The 23,545-nt window shown below is 52.1% G+C and overlaps 1 protein-coding gene across 1 annotated transcript; it reads right to left on the reverse strand.

Moving 5' to 3' along the window:
* Positions 1–238: 238 nt before the first annotated feature.
* LRRC55 (leucine rich repeat containing 55) lies at positions 239–12,196 on the reverse strand. Its single transcript, XM_070472930.1, has 3 exons — positions 11,747–12,196; positions 8,913–10,413; positions 239–4,634 (listed from the first exon to the last, which is right to left on the reverse strand). The coding sequence occupies exons 2-3, from the start codon at positions 9,610–9,612 to the stop codon at positions 4,399–4,401; spliced, it is 936 nt and encodes a 311-aa protein (XP_070329031.1). The 5' UTR covers positions 9,613–10,413; positions 11,747–12,196; the 3' UTR covers positions 239–4,398.
* Between the last annotated feature and the right edge of the window lie 11,349 nt (positions 12,197–23,545).

Genomic DNA, 23,545 nt, shown 5'->3' on the forward strand with positions numbered 1-23,545 from the left:
TACGCCGACACGTCGGGGGTGTGTGCATACAGGCGCAAGTGTATTCTTTTCTGACTGGTAGAAATATGCTTCTGTGAGGTTCCATCTACTCCCACGCGGAACCTCCATGGCTGGCACATCTCCTAATTATTCCATCCACTCCTTCCCCATGGACCCTTGGTGTGTATATTTTGGCACATTTGCTTGATTCCTCCTCCCTTTTCTCTCCCTCTTTCTCTGCCTGCCTCCCTCCCCCTTCCTCCTCTCCGCGACTCTTTAGAAATTTTGTTAAACTATACACTCTTTATTATTAATGTACATGTATGAAAAACTCTTCCCAGTTACAAAAGTGCATGGTTATAAAATCATCTCCATACAAAGGTTGGCACCGTCCCACTCCCCGCCCCGCCCTAACCCTCCCGCCCCCAGACATCAGCCCTCTGCCATTGAGAGAGCTCCCTGGGTCCAGAACTCTCCAGCCAGTGTGCTGCGGCAGACTCGATGGTGCGGCAAAGGACCTTGCAGCCTGCCTCCTCCCCTTCCCGGCTGCCTCCTTCTGGAGCTGGGGAGAGCAGAAGAGCTTCTCCAGCTTCGGGAAGATGTTCTTTGGAGGAATGGACTAGCGTGTCTCTCGGTACCCTTTCAGAGATGGAACTGATGTCAGAGTGACACAAAGACATCCCTAGGGAAAATGGGGCCCTAGGTCTCCCCCGATGGAGAAGTATCTGTCCCGATCTGTTCAAATTCCATACACCCAAGTTGTGCAAAAGGAGCCGGTAAACTATAGCAACCTGTGCGTGTGTTCAGTACTCAGTCGTGTCCAACTCTTTGCGACTCCATGGACTGTAGCCCATCAGGCTCCTCTGTCCATGAGGTTCCCCAGGCAAGAATACTGGAGTGGGTTGCCATTTCCTTCTCCAGGGGATCTTCCCCACCCAGGGATCAAACCCGTGTCTCCTGCATCGGCAGGCAGATTCTTTACCACTGAGCCCCCTGGGAAGCCCCTAGCAGCCTAGGGGACCTTCATCGACAAGGGTTTCCTGGGAATCCCTGTGGGGATGGAGATACAGATGTGGGTTTGTCATCGGTTGTGCACAGACGTGGTGTCTTTTCTAAAGAACAGTTTTCTTGGCCCGCACCTTGACCGTGGTAGCCCTGTTGGGTAGCTAAGCTTTGTTATCCTCTGACTCAGCATGAACTTATCTTCTGTGACAAGGACAGATCAGTGAGGGTTGGGAGGCAGTTAGGATGTCATCAGGCTACCTCAGTTACACACTTGTCTCTCCTATATTTTCTGAGCGACTATTCCTACCCCTAGCCTGAAAGGATTCCATCTTACTGTAGTAAGCCGCACAGTACGCAGACGGCTGAGCAGACCACATCAGAGAACTGAGGCTCCAGAGAGACGGGAGCCGTATCAGGAGACACCAGCAACCACAGAACCCCCGCGCACAGACACATGGACTCAGAGATACCCCAAGGCTCACATGTCAACCAGTCTGGACAAAGCCTAAGGAAGCCTTGTAGGAGCAACATCGTGGATCCTTGGTTGGTAGGATTGTGGGAACGATACCAACCAGGACTGCTAGATTATTTCCAGAAGCTTTCTCTAGAGGCTTGCTTTGAGAGCCTGTTCAAGATGATGGTGGTGAGGGGTAAGGGAGAAGCAGGGAATTACACGGCTGTAGGGAAGTTAACTGCATCCTACATTGTGATTTATTAACTGGGGGCCTTTTAGTAGTTGCAGAAGCATCTATTCTTTAAAAGCCTGTATCCTATTCAGAAAGCTTTGCTGTCAATGGGAACTAAAGAGTATTATTATTAGAGAGGGCATTTGATCTCAAGGGTTGGCTTGCTTGGTCTAGTTCTATGCAAAAAAAAAATCCTGTCTTAAAATATGTTAACTATATTTCAGCAAACCAGAGTCTCTAAGAAATTATGATAGATGTGTATGGTGCCCCTCTGTGGGAGGTTTAACTGTTTGTGTTAGGGCTGTTATTTCTAACAGTTCTTCCTCAAATACTCTTTTTGTTGTTGGCTGGACTCCCAGAGAGCGACCCTGGTCTGCCGGCCTCGGGACACAGCGGAAGAGGGTGGGCACGGCCCTGCCCCATTGTCAGGGAGCAGAGTTCTGGCCCTGACGTTGTACATGAGACGCAGAGGAGACAAGGGTCAAGCACCCCAGTTCCAGCAGGGTGTCGGGCACTCTTTTGGTTGATAAGCTCAGGCCAGCAGGAGTTGGGGAAGACTTCTTGGAAGATGCTCTGCCATTCTCCTCCATTCCTTTGTGGCCTGCCAGGAGGATGGGTGAGGTGAGCTCACTGGAGCCGAGGGCACGGTAGAAAGTCCCCGATTTAATCCTCATCTCCGCTGATCTTGCTATCATATGGGACTGGGTCCTAGAGTGGTCCCCTATCTTACAGAGGGGACTGCTTCCTGCTGCCTTTGTATCTCTTGCAACACAGAAAGGCTTAGGCAGGCTGGGGGAACACGGCTTTCTCTCCTGTTTCCCAGAGGTCTTATCTTTTGCACGACTGCCACGGTGGCCACCAGCTCTGATATGTCGTTGACACTTTGCAAGTCAAGCGTCTTCTAGGATTTGCTCTGATGTGAGTACCTCTAAACTGCAGGATTCCACTGCCCTTTATTTAGCCGATTGGCAGGGACCTTCACAGTTGGCTGTGAGTTCAAGGGCCCCTCTGCTGAGCCCGCTCAGGCATTTTCTTCCTCAAGCATCTGGGAAAGCCCTGGAAAGTGGACCGAGATGGAGTTGAGCTGCACCCTGCCACGCACACAAGTCGTACCTGCTCCGGAGTCTCTATTTTTCCATCTGTAAAGTAGGTGCAAGGATTTTGTGGTTTGTCTCCCACCCAGGGTCGTGAGAAGTCAAGGAGAATGATACCAAAGCGCTTTACAAACTGTCCAGCGCTGAACAAATACGGGAAAGCTCATGATCAAGATGATGAGGCCAACGCCAAAGAAGATAAAGATGCTAACTGTGCTTTGCACATGAAGTTCCTTGATTTTTGACTGACTGGTTAGACAGGGTTCCCTGAATAGAACTGTCTAGTCCCTTCCTTCTAGAGTGTATCCACATAACCTGGGGTGACAGACTCAACCTGCTCCAACTGAATCATCTGTAACATGGGAATAATAGAACTCACTAGGCAGTGTTGCTGGGAGAATTGAAATCAGTGAGTCGACAGACCTACAAGAGCCCCAGGAGAGTGCCTGGTCCTTTCTAGGGGCCTCATCCAATTGGAATTTGAACTTAAGAGAAGGTTAGAGGAAATTGTGATGTCCCCCAACTTGAATGGGGTTTCATTTTGCTTTTAAGTAGCATATGACTTAACCTCTCTGAGTCTTGGTTTCTTCATCTGTAGAATGGGCACGATGATGCTTGCCTCAGCAGACTGTTGTGTGCGTGAACGGAATCGTCTCTGGAGAGAGCCCTTCACCGTGCCCGACTCCAGCAGGTGCTGAGCAGTGAACAGCCCTCTCATCCTCTTGCTGAAATGGATCCATGGCTTCAAAGGAGGATCGAACCTTCCTGCGGTCACAACTCTGGTGGCCGTCTCCATCAGGCCTCGGGATCATGCTGCCGGGCTGCACAGTGGGGTGTGCTGTCCTGGGGGGACCCCTTGGTGTGGGCACAGAAACAGTCAGAGGATGAAGAGTCCCAGGGCGCCAGGACTCCTGGCTCCCTCTTCAGAAGCCCACGCTCGTGTGCCAGGCAGGAGATGGGGGAGGGGAAGGGTGCTGCAGGGGGTTCACTGCCCGAACCACCTCGCCTGCAGGCGACAGCTGGCCACATAGGATGGGGCAAGGGCGGTCAACGGGAGGGGGTCTCACCTGGCGGCTGCCGGCAGGAGGAGGCTTAGGGGGCCGGCGCGGAGGCGCTGTCACCGTCCAGGGGCAGGGGTGGGCAAGGCCAAGAGCTGATGGACTGGGCGTCGGGGGAAAGTTCTGGTCCCGGCCCGCTCCCACTCTGTACTCTGAAGTCACAGTGATTGATGTCACTGTTCACACACCACACGTGTCATCGGCCGGTGTCTGCCCTTCTCTGGCTATGGACAAAGCAGGCGTTCTTTTCGATGAGGCACTTCACACGTCGCCTGCGTTCTTGTAATGCTCTCGGATTTTCTCGACAGGAGATGACCCGTCCTCTGGGCCTCCAGAGGACGTGCTGCCAAAACGCCTTGAAGGGAAGAGTTTCGGATTCCAGCTCCTCTGTCAGGGCCTTGGGGGCCAGGGTGGAGGTCTGATCCAGCTGGCAGCCCCAGTTCCTAGCACAGCGCCTGGCCCCCCGGAGACATGCACACAAAGTGGCTTCGTGACCCTGCCTGAGCGTGACCGAGGTGACCGGGGCCCCGCGGAGCCGCAGCGGTGGGCGGTGTGGAGGGGCGCCGGGCCCCCGCGTCAGATCTCCTCCTCTTCGCTGGCCTTGCTCCAGCGGTGGCAGCAGTTGGCGGTGATGCCCAGGAGGAAGTTGGTGGCCACGGATGCGATGGAGACCACGAAGCCCACGAAGGCGATGAAGAGGTAATCGTCCAAGGTCAGGGTCAGGTGGCAGGCCTTGAAGCTCTCCTCTGTGAGCGAGAAGAGGGGGGCGCCCTCGACTTCCGGGGGGCCTCGGCACTCAGCCAGCTGGGAGTCTGCAACACAGAGACGGCGGGTGAGGCGCTGGAGGGGATGGACAGAATGGAGAGCCCCCCACCCCGTCCAGGCGGAGCTGGGGTTTTACTGAGTTACTTCTGCGTGCCTCATGTTTCACTCACCTTCTTTAGTGCCCTCAATAACCCTCAGAGTAAGTATTTTTCAACCTACTGAATATTTCTATAGAGGTGGCGATGACTGCTTGGAGACTTTAGTAAGTTTGCCTCAAGCCCAGTAGCCCCTGCTAGAGGCAGATCTGAGGCTTTTGGGGGATTTCAACATTATCCGTCTCTCACAATAACCTCCCAACCGGTCTCTCAGCTACCGCCCTTCAACTATCTCCACGCTGAGATGATCCTTTTAAACGTGAGGCCCTACCTAGAGACTGTCATCCCGAGGGAAGTCTAAGTTAAACAGGGAAAGAGAAATATTATATGACATTGCAGAACCTAAAAAAAAAAAAGGTGATGCAAACGAACTTACAAAACAGGAACAGACTCACAGACTTAGAGAATGAATTGATGGTTACCGTGGTGGGGGTGCACGGGGGTGGGGAGGGATAGTTAGGGAGTTTGAAGAAGAAAGTGTCAGCCGCTCAGTCGTGTCCAACTCTTTGAAACCCCATGGACTGTAGCCCACCAGGTTCCTCTGCTCATGAGATTTTCACCCAGGCAAGAATACTGGCATGGAGAAGCCACTCCCTTCTCCAGGGGGATCTTCCCCACCCAGGGATTGAACCTGGGTCTCCTAACTTGCATAATATTGTACGTCAACTATACATCAATATAAAGGAAGTAAAAAAACAAGTGAAGCCCTGCCAAGTCACTGCTTGAAACCCTCCCCGGCTTCTTCCTCTTCCCACGAGGACCTCCCCCCTCCCTTCCACTCTGCTCCTGGCTTGCTCTGCTCCATCCACCTTCACCTCTCAGTCCTTCTGCCTTCACCCCAGTTCATCCCCTTTCAGGGTGAGGAGGGGGAGACTTTGCATTCATCCCCTCCGGAGGGGGTTCTTCCTGCCACGATCTCTGCATAGCTCAGCCCCTCACTTCCTCTGGGACTTTGCTCAAATATCGGCTTATCAGTGAGGGCTTCCTTATGATTCTGTATAAAGTAGCAACTCCACTTCCCCTTTCTCTGAGCATTCTCTATCTTCTCTGTCTTATCTGCTCTGCTTATTATTATTTTTTTCCCCAGTGTACTGATCATCGTTTCCCAGTTTGTTATCTGTTTGCTCCCTTTGAATGTAAGTTCTCCCTGTAGTGCACTTAGCATTAGAGCAGGGGCCTGTCCATGTGAGCGCGCAATTAACCTTTGCTCATTGAATCTGAGAATGAATGACTCTGTCCAGTCCAAAGCCAGGTATGTTTTTATGACCCCATGTGACTCTTCCAGATACACAAGAATGTAGGGTTGAGTATGGGCTCTGGAATTGCCAGCCTGGCTTCAAATCCCCTCTTTATCTCTCCTTGGGCTTCCTTGATGGTTCGATCCCTGGGTCGGGAAGATCCCCTGGAGAAGGAAATGGCTACCCACTCCATTCTTCTTGCCTGGAGAATCCCATGGAAAGAGGAGCCTGGAAGGCCATAGTCCCTGGGGTCGTAAAAGAGTCAGACATGACTTAGTGACCAAGCAACAACATCCATCATGCATTTGTACATGGTTGTCACTGGCTGCATCTTACTCTGCCTCGGCAGGAGGGTAGCAGTTCTGCCTTGAAGCCAGGTATTCCTTGCTCAGGGGATAGATACGAATCAGACGCTCACCAGGGGTAAGTCTTTTTTGCCTTCCTGGTTCTTATGAAGATGGGTGAAATGTAAGAAGTGGATCACTGAACCTCAATGTCTAAGAGAGTCAATGCGAAGGAGCTTTTAAAGCTATTTGGTACATAAAAGCTGTGTATTCATTCTGCAGTTTTTGAGGGAAAAGAATAAAATGCTGGACTGAAATCGACTCCCTTGAGAAGTGGATGAACATGATGCTGAGAAATGGATTCTTAGAAACGGAGAGTCAGGCTCAGAAGCAGGATGAACCTCCCCCCAGCCCCAGGGCTCAGGACCCCCTGTGGGCTGTGTGCACAGTGGCCCAGACCCTGTGGAGGACAAGCTGGTGCCTGGGGTTGACCATCAAGACGTCATCGTCTTGGAACCGGAAGATGCCGAACCCCAAAGTCTCTTGCAGGCATGAGTGGGGTGGTGCAATCCATCATCAGGCTGGGGGGTGTGGGAACCCTGAGGGCGATTGGCAGAACCCTCAGGAGGTCAGCACAGGAGCCTGCGGGCTGACAAAGCCCTCTGGTTAATGCAGGGTCCAGCCTTGAACCTGATTTATATCTCAAGGGGGTCCTAAGGCCCTGTGTGTGTGGGAGGGGATTTGTCCAAAAAGGAGGGACAGTAATGGGAATCCCGTCAAGAAAAGGCGAGGAGGGAGCAGAAAAAGACCAAGCGAAGCGGGTCACCTCGTCCTTCCTACCCCAGCAGGTTCTTTGCCCCCAAGAGAAAATTATCTTAGAGATACGGCGAAAAGCGTGTTCCGCGGAGGAACAGGGAGGCTGGGTTCCTGGCTGCGGCCAGCCACGTGGCCTCCCTGGAGGGCGGTTCCCCGTTGGCGCGAACACGAGGCTTCCCCGACGGGACCTGGGACTCCCTCTCCTGCTCGCTGGGGCCCTGCGCTTCTTCCGAAGGGCAGCGGGGACCTTGGGCCCCCCAGAACAGAGGGAGCCCCTCCATGCGGGGGAACCCAGTGGGACCTTTCTGTCCTTAGTGCAGGCGAGAGAGGAAGGAGGCGCAGCCTGCAGAGGCTGGCTTAGGAGGGGGCGGCTCCAGGCAGCCGGCCGGCTGCCCCCACCAGCACCCGCGCCCCGGGCCCCAGCTGGTCCCAGAGAACTTCCTCTCACAGCTCCAAGGAGCACGGGAACCCTGACCACAGCCCTCTCCCCACCCTAACTAGTTTGATCCTGGGCTCCCCACCGGGTTCTCCTCCCCGCCCACCCCGCCCCAGTGCAGGCCCGGGTCCACTCCCCATAGAGGCTGGCTCGGGAAACTGCCGCGGAACAGCATCTCTTCTCAGACCTGAGCCCTCCACCCCAAGCCCAGACCTCGCAGGATTCGCAGAGGCCCTGCGGCCGGCCCGGAACCCAAGCCCTGACCTCTCCTGGTAGCCTAGAACCTCACTCATCAGGACAGGACCAGACGGGGTTTGAATCCTGACTCCAGCCCTTCACCGCTGTGGGACCTTGGGCACGCTTCCGAACCTGTCCGTGCCTTGGTTTCTTCGTGTGTATGAGTGTGTGTGACTGTGTGTGTGTGTGTGTGTGTGAGTGCGTGTGTATTTGAGAGTATGTGTGTGAGTGCGTGTGTGTGTGAGTGTGTGTGTGTGTGAGTGAATGCTTGAGTGTGTGCGTGTGCGTGAGGGTGTGTGTGTGTGTGTGTGTGTGAGAGAGAGTGTGTGTGAGATCAGGGTTCTTGTGAGGATGTGATGAGCTGGGTATGAGGTGTTAGTTGCTCAGTCGTGTCTGACTGTTTGCAACCCCATGGATGGTAGCCCACCAGGCGCCTCTGTCCATGGGATTCTCTTGGCAAGAATACTGGAGTGGGTAGCTATTCCCTTCTCCAGCAGATCCTCCCCACCCAGGGATAGAACTTGAGGCTCCAGCATTGCAGGCAGATTCTTTGCTGTCTGAGCCACCAGGAAAGCCGGATGAGTTAAAACGTAATATATTTAGAATAGGGCCTGGCGGATAGTAAGAACTAAAATAAAGAGGGTGAGCCATTTCTGTTTCTTCTAGTATTCGGCATACTTAAAAAGCAGTCTGGTAGAGTAGCACAAAGCTTCGAAATCACATAAACTTGGGTTTTTTCTCCCTGTCTTTGCCACTTTCTATGTGAGTGTCTCCGGCCAAGTCTTTTCATTGTTCTAAATCTCAGTTTCTTCACCTGTAAAATGGGGCTGACAAGAGTGGGGTCCTACGAGATAACACCTGCCGAGTTGGAGGGTCATGGTGGACGCTCCACAAACACTGCTGGTTATCAATGAGTTGCTCTGACTTGCCCGCTCTCTGTCCGTCTGTCTCCCTAGGTCATCAGTACCACGGGGGTGGGTGAGGGCGGGGTCCGTTTTATTGACGCGGGGTCCCCGGCACCCGGCACACACAGCGGAGACTTGGGCATTCTCCACCGTGCGGAGGAGGCCAGCCCAGGTCCAGATCCTCCCTAGGCGGGGTTTCCAGCCCCTCCTCCCACGCAGCCTTGGCTCTGGCGAGCAGGGCCCCCACGCCTTACCCGCCGTGCAACGCTGGATGCGGTTCCGCAGCCACTTGAGCAGGGGCTCCATGGTGCAGCCGCACACCCAGGGGTTGCCGCCGATCTGCAGGGTCACCAGCCCGGGCAGGCCTTCGAGGGCCTCGAGGCTGAGGAAGGCCAGGCCTCCGAAGCTGAGGTCGAGGTCCCGCAGCTGCGCCAGGCCCTGGAAGGCGCGCGGGTGCACCCGGCGCAGCCCGGGGTTGTGGCTGAGGTCGATGCGCACGAGGCCGAGCGCGGCCTGGAACATGCCGGCGGGCAGGTGGCTGAGGTTGTTGTAGCTCAGGTCCAGGTGTGCCAGGCGCTTGGCGTGCAGGAAGAGGCCCGCGGGCAGCTCCACCAGGGAGTTGTTGCGCAGGCTGAGCACCCGGAGCTCCCGGTAGCACGTGAGGTAGCCGGGCGGCACAGCGGCGATGCGGTTGTGCGCCAGGCTGAGGTTGCGCGTGTCCACTGGCAGCTCCGGGGGCACCGAGAAGAGCCGCTGGCCGCTGCAGTCCACCGCCTGGTTATGGCACATGCAGAGCACCGGGCAGCTGGCGCCGCCGTCCGAGGGCATCACCCCGGCCGCCACGAGGAGGGGGACCAGGAGCAGGGCGGGCCGCGGGGGCCCAGGCCGGGGCCCTTGGGCCCAGGTGTCGCCCATCTTCGGCTGCGGGCAACAGTGGTGCTGAACGGAGCCCATCGGGACGCGGGCTCTGGCCGTGGATCAAGAGTCAGCCGCTCAGCAGAGCAGCTGCTCCCTCGGGGGCCGGAGCCCTGGGAGGTGGGGCTTGGCGGCCCTGCGGCGTCATGGCTTAAGCCTCTCCCAGGGGCCTCTGGGCACCGGAGGGCTCCCTGGGTGAGCGCCACAGGAGGTCCCCTTTGGAGACTATGGGGGCTCGCCACCCAGCCGAGGTCCCCCAGGGTTGGAATGGATGATCAGAACACGAGAAAGGGAGGACACGAGGATGCGGAGGGACCAGCTGCCCGCACGTCACGGAAGGGGCCCTGCAGGTCTTTGGGGTCCTTCTCGCCCATGACTGTTGGGTGCCACCCCCGGACCGTGTCTGAGAGCTGGGAGGGGCGCGGGGGACAGCAGAGGTGCCTTCCGAGGGGCCTGGCAGGTCCCGGAACGCCGAAGCCCAGTCCCAGGTCTGGGCCGACGAGGCAGCCAGGGCTGCCCTGCTGTCTCCTGCCCTCGGGGTCTCGGAGGCCGTTTCTCCCAGGGGCCCAGGGGCCTCGATCCGGGAGGGTCCTGGGGTGGTCGTCTCGGGGAGGGGTCCCGGGGGGAAGGGGACCTCCAGGGGCCTCTGGCCGCCTCAGTCCGCGGACTCAGTGTCTCCCGAGGACCCCAGAGAGGGGAGGCCCCCGGGGAGAGGAGGACCCAGGCGAGCCGCGCTGTGGGCTGCTGCGGCGGGAGGAGCCCCGCGTCCGGAGGCGCAGGACTAGCGGGGCTCAGGTCCCCGGCGGGCTCGGCGTTCAGCGGGCGGGGGCAGACGACCCTCTGCAGACAAGGAAAGCACTCAGGCGGCCGGCCGTGCCCCTGGCTCCCCCGTCCCCGGTCCCGGCTTCCCACCCGCGTCTCCTTGTTCTCCGCCTCCCGCCTCTCCGCGGTGGGCAGCGCTTGGGGTCGCCCGCCGCCCTCCCGCGGCCCCTCCCCGCCCAGGGCTCTGAGTTGGGCGCAGCGCGTCTGCTGCGTCTCCTGGCCCCGCCCCCATCAGCAGCAACCGCCCCACCTCTGAACAACTCTCTAAGAAAAATGCAGAGTCTGGCGGTTTGCACCCCCTTTCCACACTCAGCACTCCCATCTCTCTCTCACACACACAGACACACACAGACACACACAGACACACACATAGACATACACACAGACACACAGACACACTTACAGACACACACAGACACACACACAAACATACACACACACTCACACAGACACACACACACAGAGTCACACACACACTCATATACACACAGACACACACTCATATGCAAACACACAGACACACACACAGGCACAGACACTCACACACAGACACACTCATACACAAAGGCACACACACACCAGACACATACACACAGACACACACACTCACACACACACTCATATACACACACAGATACACATTCATGCACAGACACAGACACACACACAAATGCACACTCACACACACAGACACATACACACACAGGCACACACACACACAGGCACACACACACACACAGTCACACTCACACACACACAGACACACACACACACACACGGACACACTCATACACAAACAGGCACACAGACACACACACACAGGCACACACAGACACACACACACACACAGACACACACCCAGTCAACTCACACACACTCACACACACGCACACGAGCGTTCTTCTCCCGGGCCTCCCCCACGTTTTGCCCTGGCCCGCGCTCGCCCCTCCTCAGTTTTCTCGTCCTCCTGCACGCGCTTCTGCAGAGCCCCCACTGTCTTGCACCCCGGTGCACCCCTAACCCCAGCACCCTTTCCCGCAGACTCCCCGCGCTGCCCTCGGGCCCCCAGCGGGCGCCCGCGGCCGCACTGGGCCGGCGGGAGGCCGAGCGAGGACACGCCCGGCAGCCCTGCCCCGGCCCCCGGCCCCGGCCCCCGGCCCCGGCCCCCGGCCCCTCTCCTGCCCACCCGCCGTCCTCACGTGCCCCCACCCTCCAGCCCGGCGCTGCTCTCGTCTCACGCTTCCAGCCTCCATCCCACCCACTGGGCGATCACCCCGCTCCCCGTAAGCAGACCCCTTCTCTCTGAGCCCCAGCTGCCCTGCATCCCCACAGCCCGCGGGAGCCCACTTACTCGAGTCCGAGGACGCAGCCGTCCGCCGGCGGCAGACCCGGGCGCCCCTCCCTCATCCCGGCCTCCCCTCCCGGCTCGCGGCTTCAGGACAGACTGCCTCTCGGGATGCTCCCCTCCCCCGGCGCCTCCTCCTCGGGGGCTCCGGGATCCCGGGGCGGCGTCCTCGGGGTTTCCAGCGCTGGGGTCCCCCTGCCGCCCCCTTCCCTTACTCGAAGGGGAGCCGAGGGAGGCGGGCGGCTTAGAAGAAAGTTCGCGGAATCCGAGTGCTTCTCACCAGGACTCGGCGGTGCCGAGGCTGCTGGGGCTGGTGGCTGCCGCCAGATCCTCCCCCCCTCCTCCCTCCCCTTCTCTCTTCCCTCCCTGCTCCCTTTTTCGCTCCTTTTTTTTTTTCCTCGAGGGCCAGGTACTGACGTTTCACGGTCTCTTAGCAACAGCCTCCACATCTCTGAGCAACAGGAGAGCTGGCGATGGACCCCACCGAGACGGCAGAGCAGGGAAGGAGGCACCGCGGAATCCACACCCGCGGCTCCTCGTGATGCCACGAAGGGGACCAAGGGGTCGGGGTGTGGGGGGCAGACGAGCAGGAGGGGAGAGAGCGCGAGGGGGCGGGGGAGAGCCTGGGGCAGGGCCAGAGGCGCGGGTCTGCAATCGAGACCGAGGAAGGGAAGCTTCAGATCCCCGTGGGAAAGGAGTAAGAGCTCGGAGTAGAGAAAGGAGAGTGGGGGACAAACTGGGGGAGGCAATAACGACGGGAATGACGACGGGAAAAAGAGAGAAGTGCGTGAGACCAGCTTGCTCCCTTGATGGGCTGTATCTATTCAGTCCATATACAGCATCTGTTTCCCTGGGTCTGAAGGTATTTTGGTCACTAGGTATCAGGTGACTAGACAGGATCAGAGCTTATCAGGGATAATTGTAGGCGGTGGGAACTTTTCTGGGTCCCTTAACTGTCCCTCATTCCTGACCTCACCAGCTTTGAGAGCTTCTGGGATGCCAAGGGCTGACTATCTGTTCCAGGTGAGGTGTACCCGGGGTTGTAGACACAGATCTGTCTCGTTACCGGGAGAACCTTGTGGTTCTTGCTCTTTGTCCAGGCCAGAGGCTCTGTTGTCCCATTTGCAACTCTCCAAGCTTCATGCTCACTCCCGCTCCAGACCAACTTCAGAAGAAGGTGAAGTCTTTGCAACACCTCTTTTCTTGGTGACCCATGGAACAAGTCTCTAGCTGCCCTGAATTTTAGAAAAACGTTTGGCTAGTTGGTTTGGTCAAAGAGCTGCCTCATTTCTTCTTTTAATTATTAGTTATTGAGCACTCAGTCTGTGCTGCTTCCCTGGTAGCTCAGCTAGTAAAGAATCTGCCTGCCATGCAGGAGACCCAGGTTCGATCCCTGGATCGGGAAGATCCCCTGGAGAAGGGAATGGCATCCCACTCTAGTATTCTTGCCTGGAAAATACCATGGACAGAGGAGCCTGGTGGGCTACAGTTCATGGGGTTGCAAAGAGTTGGACTCGACTGAGTGACTAATAACAACCGCTGTCTGCTGGGCACTTTGTTACACAGTGGGCAGAGAGCCACTGGTAAGATAAATGTGAGTTCTGCCCTTATAAGGGCTAACTCAAAAATAAATAAATACAGAGCTAATGTCAGTCCTGTCTGTCCACTCAGCTGATCTGAGGCTTCTTCTATTTCAGTAATATCTTAGATCTTTAGGGGAAACTGAAATGGAATAGTAGAAAACAGGTATCAAGTTGTACAGATTTACGAAGTTCTCAAAATCACTATCTTTTCTAGCATGAGTCTTTTTTTCAATTGGAGGATAATTGCCGGTAAGGCAATTATTGTGTTGGTCTCTGCCACACAACAATGCGAATCAGTCATAATTATACATGCACGCCCGCCCTCTGAAGCCTCCCGCCCTCATTTCACCCTTCTCGGCCGTCATACAGTGCCAGGCTGGGCTCACTGTGTCGTACGGTAGCTTCCGGCTAGTCACCAGTTTCACACGTGATGGTATGCATGTCAGTGCCACTTTCTCAATTAGTCCCACCCACTCCTTAGCCTGTGTCCCCAAGTCCGTTCTCTGTGTCTGCATCGCCATTTCTTCTCTGTAACTAGGTCGTCGGTTCTGTTTGTCTAGATTCCATGTATATGGTGTCTGCATTTTTGCTTTTCTCTGTCTGACTTCACTCCGTGTGACAGGCCCCGGGTTCACCCACCTCACTTCAGCTGCCTCACATTCATTCCTTCTCATGGCTGAGCAGCACTCCATCGTGTGTCTCTAGCATGGTTCTTTTTCCTATGTGGCCCCAGACGGTCTCCTTCCCTTTGCACTGTCCTTCCTCATTTTACGCTCGTCTGGAATCTTCCGTGTCCTGCAGTGTCCAGGGCAGAGCATCAGGGCACCCACTGCATTGCCGTTTACATACTGAGTTGGCTGAGGAAAATACAATTTGCATCACCCTCCCTCCCTAAAGAAGGGAATTTTCATTCCATTCATTTATGAACTTAGAAACGACATCTTCGTCTTAACGCACAAAACACGACAATGTGTGGAAACGAGTGGCCCAGTTAAACAAGGAAAGCAAAGGAGCAGAATACCTTATTAACATTCCATGATTATCTCAATGGAAGCTAAGAAAGGCAATCGGTGCCTTTCAATACTTACTGTTGACTAAAGGCGTGTTTAAAAAAAAGCTTTTCTTCCTTTACATAATATGTTTATGTTTATTGTTAGAACCAATAATATGACTGAAGGAAACATTTGTGACAGTTTCCTTAAAAGATAGGATCTAGGCAAGAATGCCTTGTCACCATTTGAAACTGTTGCTTTCTGAGCTGTAAAATAGGAGTAATTAGAATGGCACCTATTTCATGAGGTTGTTTAGGTTACATGGGTTGCTATTAACAAGGCACTTGGAGCAGTATACAGTAAGCATACAGATGTGTTTGTGTAATCAGTAAATAAAGCAAAATAAAACAAACTGCAGACTATAAGATTGCTGAACTACTTATGTGGCAAGGAAAACTAATGACACAGAAATGGGTAGTGGAGAAAGGAAAAAAATCACATTTGCTGGTGATTTGAACGTATTCTTGTGCAAGATAAGTCTCCAAACCTTTGGGAAAATCCCAACTCAGAAACATCCTAGCCTATGTCTTCTGTAAAAGTGAAGTTTAATGGGGATAATTATCTTTTAAATGATTTTTTTTTAAACCATAGTCATTCTCTAAGTATTAAACCACTGTTTCCCAAACTGGTGCCTCATGGTACACTGTGCACCATGAGAAAAGTGTTTGTTCTCAGATAAGTTTGAGAAACATTGAACTAAACAAAATGAAGCAAATTTATTTATTTATTAAGATATCTCAGAAGTTTTAATGTGAAAACATTCACGGTGACTCACCAAGGGAAAGAGGGGGAGAGCGAAATATGTATAATATCCAGCACTGCTCTTGTGTTGGGTGGCTGGCTACTCCCCTTCGCAGAATGAGTTTCTCTACACAGCCGCCTTGCGGGGGGGGTGGGTATGCAATTTTGAACCCCAGTAAATGATAAATTACTACATATCATGGCCTTTCAGGGTCTCTTGCAATTTATTGAAACCATGACTGTTCCATCATGAATGTCTCTATTGGACAAATTAATCTGAGATATAGATATAAGTGAACTGAAAAATAATTTTTATTAGTAGTATGATTGCTTGACATCCATGTTACATTTGTTTTAATAATGATAGAAAACCTTCAAATGCTAGAAAATAAATTTAATCTACCACAGAAGAATTTTGCTCGGGGAAAATTATGAAACATTAGTAGAATGACAATACAGGAAGAAACAGAAAGCTGATCTCTCCAGCGGCTGAGAAAGCTTAACGATAAGAAAGGTGACTCTGCTTTCTACATTATAATAATTTAATGAAATATTTAGGAGAATCTGGTGAACTGGTCGTGAAAACCATCTGGGAGAAAAAGGGGCCGGAATGCACTGATGCTGTTAGTAAAGATGATGATGCTGGGAAATACTTAAAAGTAATGGTGGTGGATTTACCTAACTAAAAAACAGTTTAAAAATATATTGTAAGCTGAAAATCACTCAGTGGTATTACTTAATATTTGTGCTTTGGAAAATGACCATGGGAATGACTATGCTTTGAGTAAGTGCTTCTCACTGTTAGAATACAGAACATAAAGAACGTGAAACAAAACCACAATGTTGAAAGGAGTCCCAGAGTAAGAAATGTTACTGAGATTTTTCAGCATCGTATCTCACTTTTATACCCTGAAAAAATTCCAAATGGTCCAGACTGCAACTGAGAAACAATAAAAATATGCACGCAGGAAGAGAACAGAGAAGCACATTTCTCCCAGGTCTGGAGAGACAGTATCTTTCTGTGTGTTGAGGAAATGGAGAATGTCAGTGACAAGACGGCTTTTGTCAAATACACAGTATTGAGAGACAACAAGGTTTCAATGAGCCAAAAAAAAAAGTTAAAATAAATCAGAGAGAAAGGAAAGAAACTCAGTGAAAAAGCAGACTTTAGATAAGTGATATGAAGTAATCCATGTGGGACTTCCCTGGTGGTCCAGTGGTTAAGACTCCACACTTTCAATGCAGGGGCTCAGGTTTGATACCTGGTCGGGGAACTAAGATCCCACATGCTGTGCAGTGTGGCCAAAAAAAAAAAAAAATTGGAAATAATCCATGCAATATATACATGTATAGTTTTCATGCAAACTATATTAAGAAATGCTACAGATAGAAGTCTTACAAACATATCACACATAGATCTCTAATGCAAATTCAGAAAAGAAAATGTTGTATATATTAATCATTATTTAAATAAAAACAAAACAACCCCTAAAGCATTGTGGTAGGGAAGACTGGAGGATGATCCTTGTGGTGAGCAGAATAACAACTCCCAAAGACAGTTTAACCTCTGAAGCCTGTGAATATGCTACCTTCGATGGCAAAAGGGACTTTAGGGATGCGATTAAATTAAGAATCTCAAGATGAGATGAGCCTGGATTCCCCAGGGAGGTCCAGTGTTACGTAAGAGGGAAGTAGCAGGGTCAGAAAAGGCAACATGATGGTGGGAGCGGAGCTGGAAGCTGGCACCTGCTGGCTCTGCAGCTGGAGGAAGGGGCAGTTCATCAAGGAATGCGGGCAGCCTCCAGAAGCTAGAAAAAGCAGGGAAATAGCTGTTCTCCCAGAGCCTCCAGATGGTGCGCAGCTCTGATGACCCACCACAGGTTTGTGACCTCCAGACCAGAAAGATAAGAAACATATGTGGCTTCAAGCCCCTGAGTTTGTGGTAATTTGTTTCAGCAGCCAGAGGCAACTAACACAGCCCCGGAGGTTCCTACAACCGCCCCACGCCCCCGACCCCTGTGTGCACTCAGGTCACCCCCGTCCCTTGAGTTTCAGCAGAATCTGGGACTATGATAAGACATCGCTCCTGTGATGACCCCAGTCGTGAGTTGATTTTGTATTAATTAAGAGGGAAATTATTTAAGATGGCGTTACCTCGCCAGGGGAACACTTAAAACGGCCTGGGCTCTTCCTCATTGGGTATTTGAGGAATATTCTCCATTGTTAGCTCTAAGAATGGAGGAAAGGACCTAAGAGCCCTCTGGTTGCTGAGACTGATTTCTGGACAACTGCCAGTAAGAGAATGGGGACCTCGATTCTACACCAGGAAGGACCTGCTTTCTGCTGATGAGTTTGGAAGATGACCCGCAGCTCTTGATGACAACGCAGCTGGCCAACACCCTGATGTCAGCCCCGTGAAATACCCAGGGTAGAGGGCCCAGTTGTGCCAGGATTTTAATACATGAATGTGTACTTTTAAGCCACTCTGAGTGTGGAAATTTATCAGCATAGAGGACTAATACAAACATCATTTGGAAAAAGGCATTGTTTGGCTAGCACTTAAATGCGTGAAAACAATCCCTATTTCATGCTAATATGTTCCATGAGTAACAATAAATACATCTGCAACATTCTGTGAGTTTAGTATGGGGGGGCCAGGTACCTGGACTCTTACTGAAGGCCCTGGGCATTGGCTCAGATCTGCTTAGGAAATTGCTGGTCTCTTTGATCTGGCAATTAGGAAGAAATTACTTCATGCAAAAAATTCATAGCAGGGATATTTATGATAATGAAACATGGAGAAAACATGAATGCCCAGCAACAGGAGGTGCCAAGCGAACATCATATTAATAGGAAGGAAATGCCATGGAGAACAGGATTAATTGTGGAGCCCTGATGGGTCATGCTGCTGCCTGGAAAGCATGTAGAATTGTGCTAACTGAATAAAGCAGAGCAACAGTTAACTCGGAGCAACTCCACCGTTCGTTCGCTCTGGGTCCTTAGGCTGTTCACTCATCCTCCTGGAGCTCAGTTTGCTCATCTCTAAAATGGGCTTGATTTTAGTTTGTACCCAGAGCTTTGAAAGAGGCTACCAGGAGATCTGAGAGAGGTGATGTATGTGGAACCTGGCTTAAGAAACTGCTGGTCTCTTTGATCTGGCAATTTTATTATTTTATTTTTTGGTTCTTTCTAAAACTTCCATTATTTAGCCATTACCACTACTATTTATTCACACTATATAAAATGGATTGAATGCCTTCTCTGCCTCACTCTTTAAAATCTCTTGATTAAAAAAAAATAAAAATAAAAAATAAAATGAAATCTCTTGATTCAACCTGGAGGCACTGTTACGTGTAATGAATATTACATGGCGGGAGACTGTGTACACAGTGCTCACATTAAGGGCTGTGGAGTAGTAATAGTCATAAACTGGGCCCAGGATTATTATAAGAATGAAATGACCTACGTAAAATTGTTCGTAGTGCCTGACACACGGTCAGCTCTCAGCACACCTGAATCCTTACTACTACTAAGCTACTGCTGTTATTTTGGGAGAGGGGTGGTGGGGGTGAGCAGGGCACCCACCTCAGACCACAGCACTGTTCTTAGGCAACAACCCGAGCCCATCCTCTGAACCGAGAACCACTCACACTTCCTGTCTCTCGGCTCCTGGATCCCTGGGCCCGTCCTCGAGTTGATCTCTGCTCCCTGCCTTGGTGACCTTCCACACATCCTGCTGGAGCTGGAGGTTGACATCCTGCACTGTTCCTTGCCACTTCAGAGGTGTGTGCGTGTGTTCGCGTGTGTGCATGGAACTGTGTGGGCGAGGGGCGCCGGGCACCGAGAGGGTGGGTGTGCAAACTTCGGAGACGTGTGAAGAGCAGGATCTCACAAGTGACTGTCTCAAGACAGGGAAGTGGGGAGGGGAGGCAAGGGCAGATGGGATGAGGGGTGGGCAGGGGGTGTTCCTTTTATTATACGCAAGATTCTGTTGGCCAGGTCTTTCCTGGAATCATTGCTGCCATCCTGCAAGTTCCAGGCAGCTACGAGACTCCGAATTGATCCTATTGATAGAAGACGTAGAGCTTATCAAGTGCATCTATCTGAAAAGTTAGTTTTATTAATTTTATTATTTTACATTTTGGCCACATGGCATGTGGGATCTTAGTTACCCCAGCAGGGATCAAACCCGTGCCTCCTGCATTGGTACCACTGGACCACCAGGAAAGTCCCTGAAAAGTTACTTTTATTAAAATTTGCTAGCAACTGCAACTCCCTGCTTTCTTAAGCTCTCTGCTCTCAGTTCTCCATGTAATGGTATCTTCACTTGTCTGTTTGCACTGCTAGACTGTAAGCAAGCTGTGGACAGGGGAAGAGCTTTGTTTATGCTTTTCACAAGTGTTTAGGATATAATAACCGTGGGAACCGCATGAGTGCTTGGAGCATGTTGTCTAGGAATACAGCTCTTTACCACTGGTGGCGATAGCAAGAGAGAGAGATGGATGCAAAGGGTGAAATCACAGATTGGACTGTGTGCTCCATGTCCAGCAGAGTAGGAGGTGGGGACAGTTGATGCTGTCACTTTGAGATCCTGTTGAAAGAGGCCACATTTGCTGTGGCGGGAGAGATGCAGGGGGCCAGAGCACAGGGTCTGGCTGCTTCCTTAGTTGGCCAGAGCTGGCCTGCATGGGGGCTGAAAGGACCCCATATACGTCAGATAGCTAAAATATCCTGTTTTATAGACAGGGTGACTGCAATCCATCCACTTATTTGACCCACTTGTTGGGTACCTATTGCACTCCAAACCCCATTCTAGGACCTGGAGAACCGCCGGGTTTGATAGACGGGAAGCGTGCACCTGCTCAGCACACGGGCCAGCCCCGTGCTGACCGGTCAGTGTCTGTGACGGCTGCCGCTGCGCGTGGTGACGGCCGCTGCTTAGCTGGGAACAAACCACAGTCCTCGACCCCTTGGTGCTCGCTTTCTGGTTGGAGACAGTGAGCACACACACAGGCGAAACAGGGCATGATGATAGGGCCATGAGGAAAACCAAACCGGAGCACCGGGGCAGCAGTTAGCGACTTGCCTGAGATTTCAGAGCTACAAAGAGTGAGAACTTGGGCTGACGGACTGGAAGGGAACCCCCCGGTTTCTCCGTCCACGCGGCCGCTGAGAAGGGGACCGTGGAAGCAGGTGGCCACGGACATTCACCTGCTGTGTGCTCAGTCGCTCAGTTGTGTCGGACTCTGTGTCTGGACTGGGTAGCCTGCCAGGCTTCTCTGTCCAAGGGATTCTCCAGGCAAGGATACTGGAGGGGGTTGCCATTTCATGCTCCAGGGTGGCTTCTCCACCCAGGAATCGAACCCGAGTCTCCTGCATTGCAGCCAGATTCTTTACCCTCTGAGTCATCAGGGAAGCCTATTAGTCCTCCCTCAAAGGATCAGAACGACAGGTCTTATTGGCCATCAAATATTTATGGAGCCCTTACTGTGTACCAGGCAACATGCTAAGCCCTGGAAATACAGCAGTCAAGAAAACAGGCAAGGTCTCTGCTTCGGGAGGGAGGGATGCAGGGGAAAAAAAACTTTAAATAATTGTAAAGACGAAAAGCTCTTCAAAGAGAGGATACAGGGAGGTCCCGGGAGGTAAGAGCAGGGCTCTGTGCTAGCGTGGTGGTAGGGAGTGGGGGAGACCTCTGTGCATTAGCTAGATGAGATGTTGAGGGCCCCCCTCCTGTGCCCTGCGAGGCAGCATTCTTTATGAGCTCACTGACTTTGGATATTTGTTTTTGAGTTATAGGTATCAACTTTATTAGATAATCTCTTTTTTGTGCTTCTGCAAGCTATTTATTGCTAACATTCTGCGGTGTCGTTTTACTCCTCAGATGCTTTTATAGCCCTTGCCTCTCTCAGGTGAGATAACTAACTTCATATATGAAATACAGATTTTAATGAACTGAGAGGCAAGAATAAGGATGCTATTTCTCCTGAGTCTGAATCTGAGTCAGGAGGGCAGTGCCATGTACACAGTGGGCTTGTAAAAACCACTCTGCAGTAACGACAGCTCAAGGTGTCCAGCCGTTTATGACTTCTTTGATGATGGTGCATGATCGCACTGCTCTGGTCGTGACCTATAGAAAATGCTCTGCTTAGAAATTTCCTTTGACTTGATAGCCTACCCCTCTATCTCCTCTGTGCTTTCCAGGTGGCTCAGTGATAAAGAATCCACCTGCCAATGCAGGAGACGTGGGTTGATCCCTGCTCTGGGATGACTCCCTGGAGAAGGAAATGGCAACCCACTCCAGTGTTCTTGCCTGGAGAATCCCATGGACAGAGGAGCCTGGTGGGCTCCATGGGGTCCCAAAGAATTTGACACAACTAAACAATAGCACTACTTCCTTTAGCTGTGTAGAGACATGTGAAAAAATATAATTAATATAAAATCATTCGTTTTGAAGATCACCACCCCTGCCTGGCTGGTTCCCTACATATTCCTTCCTTTGGGAGTGTCTGAGCCTGACACTGTGTCTGGCCCTGAGCCCTTCCCAGATCTCCTCCTTTTGTGATTCTGATACTGTCCAGATACACTTAGCAGGCTGGACTCCACAGCCAGACCACAGAGCCGCTCCTGTTAACCAGGAGCTGACTCTGAATCACTCCTCTGACCCACTCATTCGGGGCAGACGCCTTCTCCCAGGCATCGTTTAGAATTCCAAGAGGATGATGGGTGGGAGGGGGCCCACATCCTGCTCTGGGATCCTCTGGAAAAGGGGAGTTGCCGTGATGAAGGAAGAAGCGATGAGGCACTTGGATTGGGAGAAGCTGCCAGCTTCCTTCCCAGGCTCTGGGAAATAAGACCTAGTTATAGGGTGAGTCTTGATGAGCAAGGTGTCACCTGGAAATACCCTGGTGCTGCAGTGAGGTCATATCCACCTTTGGGACCTATGCCCTCTTGCTCTGTCTTGCCTGTCCACTTGGACAAAGGTATACGATTGAGCTCTTGTTTCAGGCACAGAAGAATTGCCATATTTGAAATAATTTGTTCTTGCCCATGTCAGGGAAGCCACCAATGCTGATTCCTTTTTTTTTTCATCACCCAGACTATACTGGCTTAGCCCCAGAAGACCTTGCCAAGAGCTATAGCTCTGTTATTGTCCAGTTCTCTGTCCCTGGGGATGGCAATACACAAATGAAATTGACCACTTATGTTGCACCAGGCACTCCATTAAGAGCTTTTCATGGATGTTCTTATCTTGTTCTTCTGGCAGCCTTGTGAAGGAGGTGTTTCCTTTCTTTTCTTTATTTTTTTTCCCATCAAATCACAATTTAACAGACTAAAATCCCTGATGTCCAGACTGTTGTTGTTGTTTTGTCACTAAGTCATGTCCAATTATTAGCCACCCCATGGACTGCAGCCTGCCAGGCTCCTCTGTCTGTAGGATTCTCCAGGCAAGAGTACTGGAGTGGGTGGCCATTTCCTTCTCCAGGGGATCTTCCCGACCCAGGGATCGAACCAGCATCTCTTGCACTGGAAGGCAGATTCTCTACCACTGAGCACCAAGGGGAAGCACTGGGGAAGCCCAAGGCCCAGATGAATTAGGTAATTTGCTGAAGGTAGCTTAACTAGTGGGTAGAAGAGCTGGTACCCATCACTCATTAAACACTCACTTTGTGTTCAGTGCTTTCCAAATGCCATCTTTGAAAATCCTCAAAATAACCTGAAACAGAAGTATGATAGCCCCCTCTTCCAGCCAGAAGGAAACTTAAGAGCAAAGAAATTGTGTAACCTGCCTGAAATTTCATAGCTTGTAGAGCAGCAGAGAAAGAACTGCAACCTGATCACTCTTTCCAAAGCCCAAGCCCACACTGTCTTCCTGAATCTCCTTCTCTATGGAAGGTGGATGGTGTTCCATGGGATCAGCACGTGGAGCAGAGGCTCATTTTTTTGGGTGAATGACTGTGAGGGGGGACCACCTTCCGGGTGCATCTCCCCTCCCCTGGGTCTGCTGTAAGCCTGTTCTGGAGGAGATGTGAGCCCTGGGACGGGGAGACATTGGGCAGCAATATGTCCTGGTGCCAGTCACAGGGATGTTCTTTCATACTGTGTTGGGTTTCCTTAAATATTCCAGTGGAGTGGGCCTTAGGGAAACATGCAGTGAGCAAAGCCACTCCTGGCAACTCCTGCCTGGTTGAGGGGGAGGGGTCGTGGAGTCTACTTGTGGCCAAGAAGGAGTGATGCTAGTGTGACTTCCCTATGAGGCAGCTGGTTGAGAGGGCAAAGTTTAAGGTCTAGGGCCAGCAGCACTGGGCAGCAACCTCTGGACTGCCCCTTACCAGCAGTGTGAGGGAGGGTTGTTCTTCCAAGCCCTCAGATCCTTGGCATCCCTCTGGAGAGATGAGAAAAGGTACTTCCTCAATCAGTGAATTGCT

This window comes from Odocoileus virginianus, chromosome 10 (assembly GCF_023699985.2).
Source record: "Odocoileus virginianus isolate 20LAN1187 ecotype Illinois chromosome 10, Ovbor_1.2, whole genome shotgun sequence".
Classification (NCBI taxonomy): Eukaryota; Metazoa; Chordata; class Mammalia; order Artiodactyla; family Cervidae; genus Odocoileus; species Odocoileus virginianus.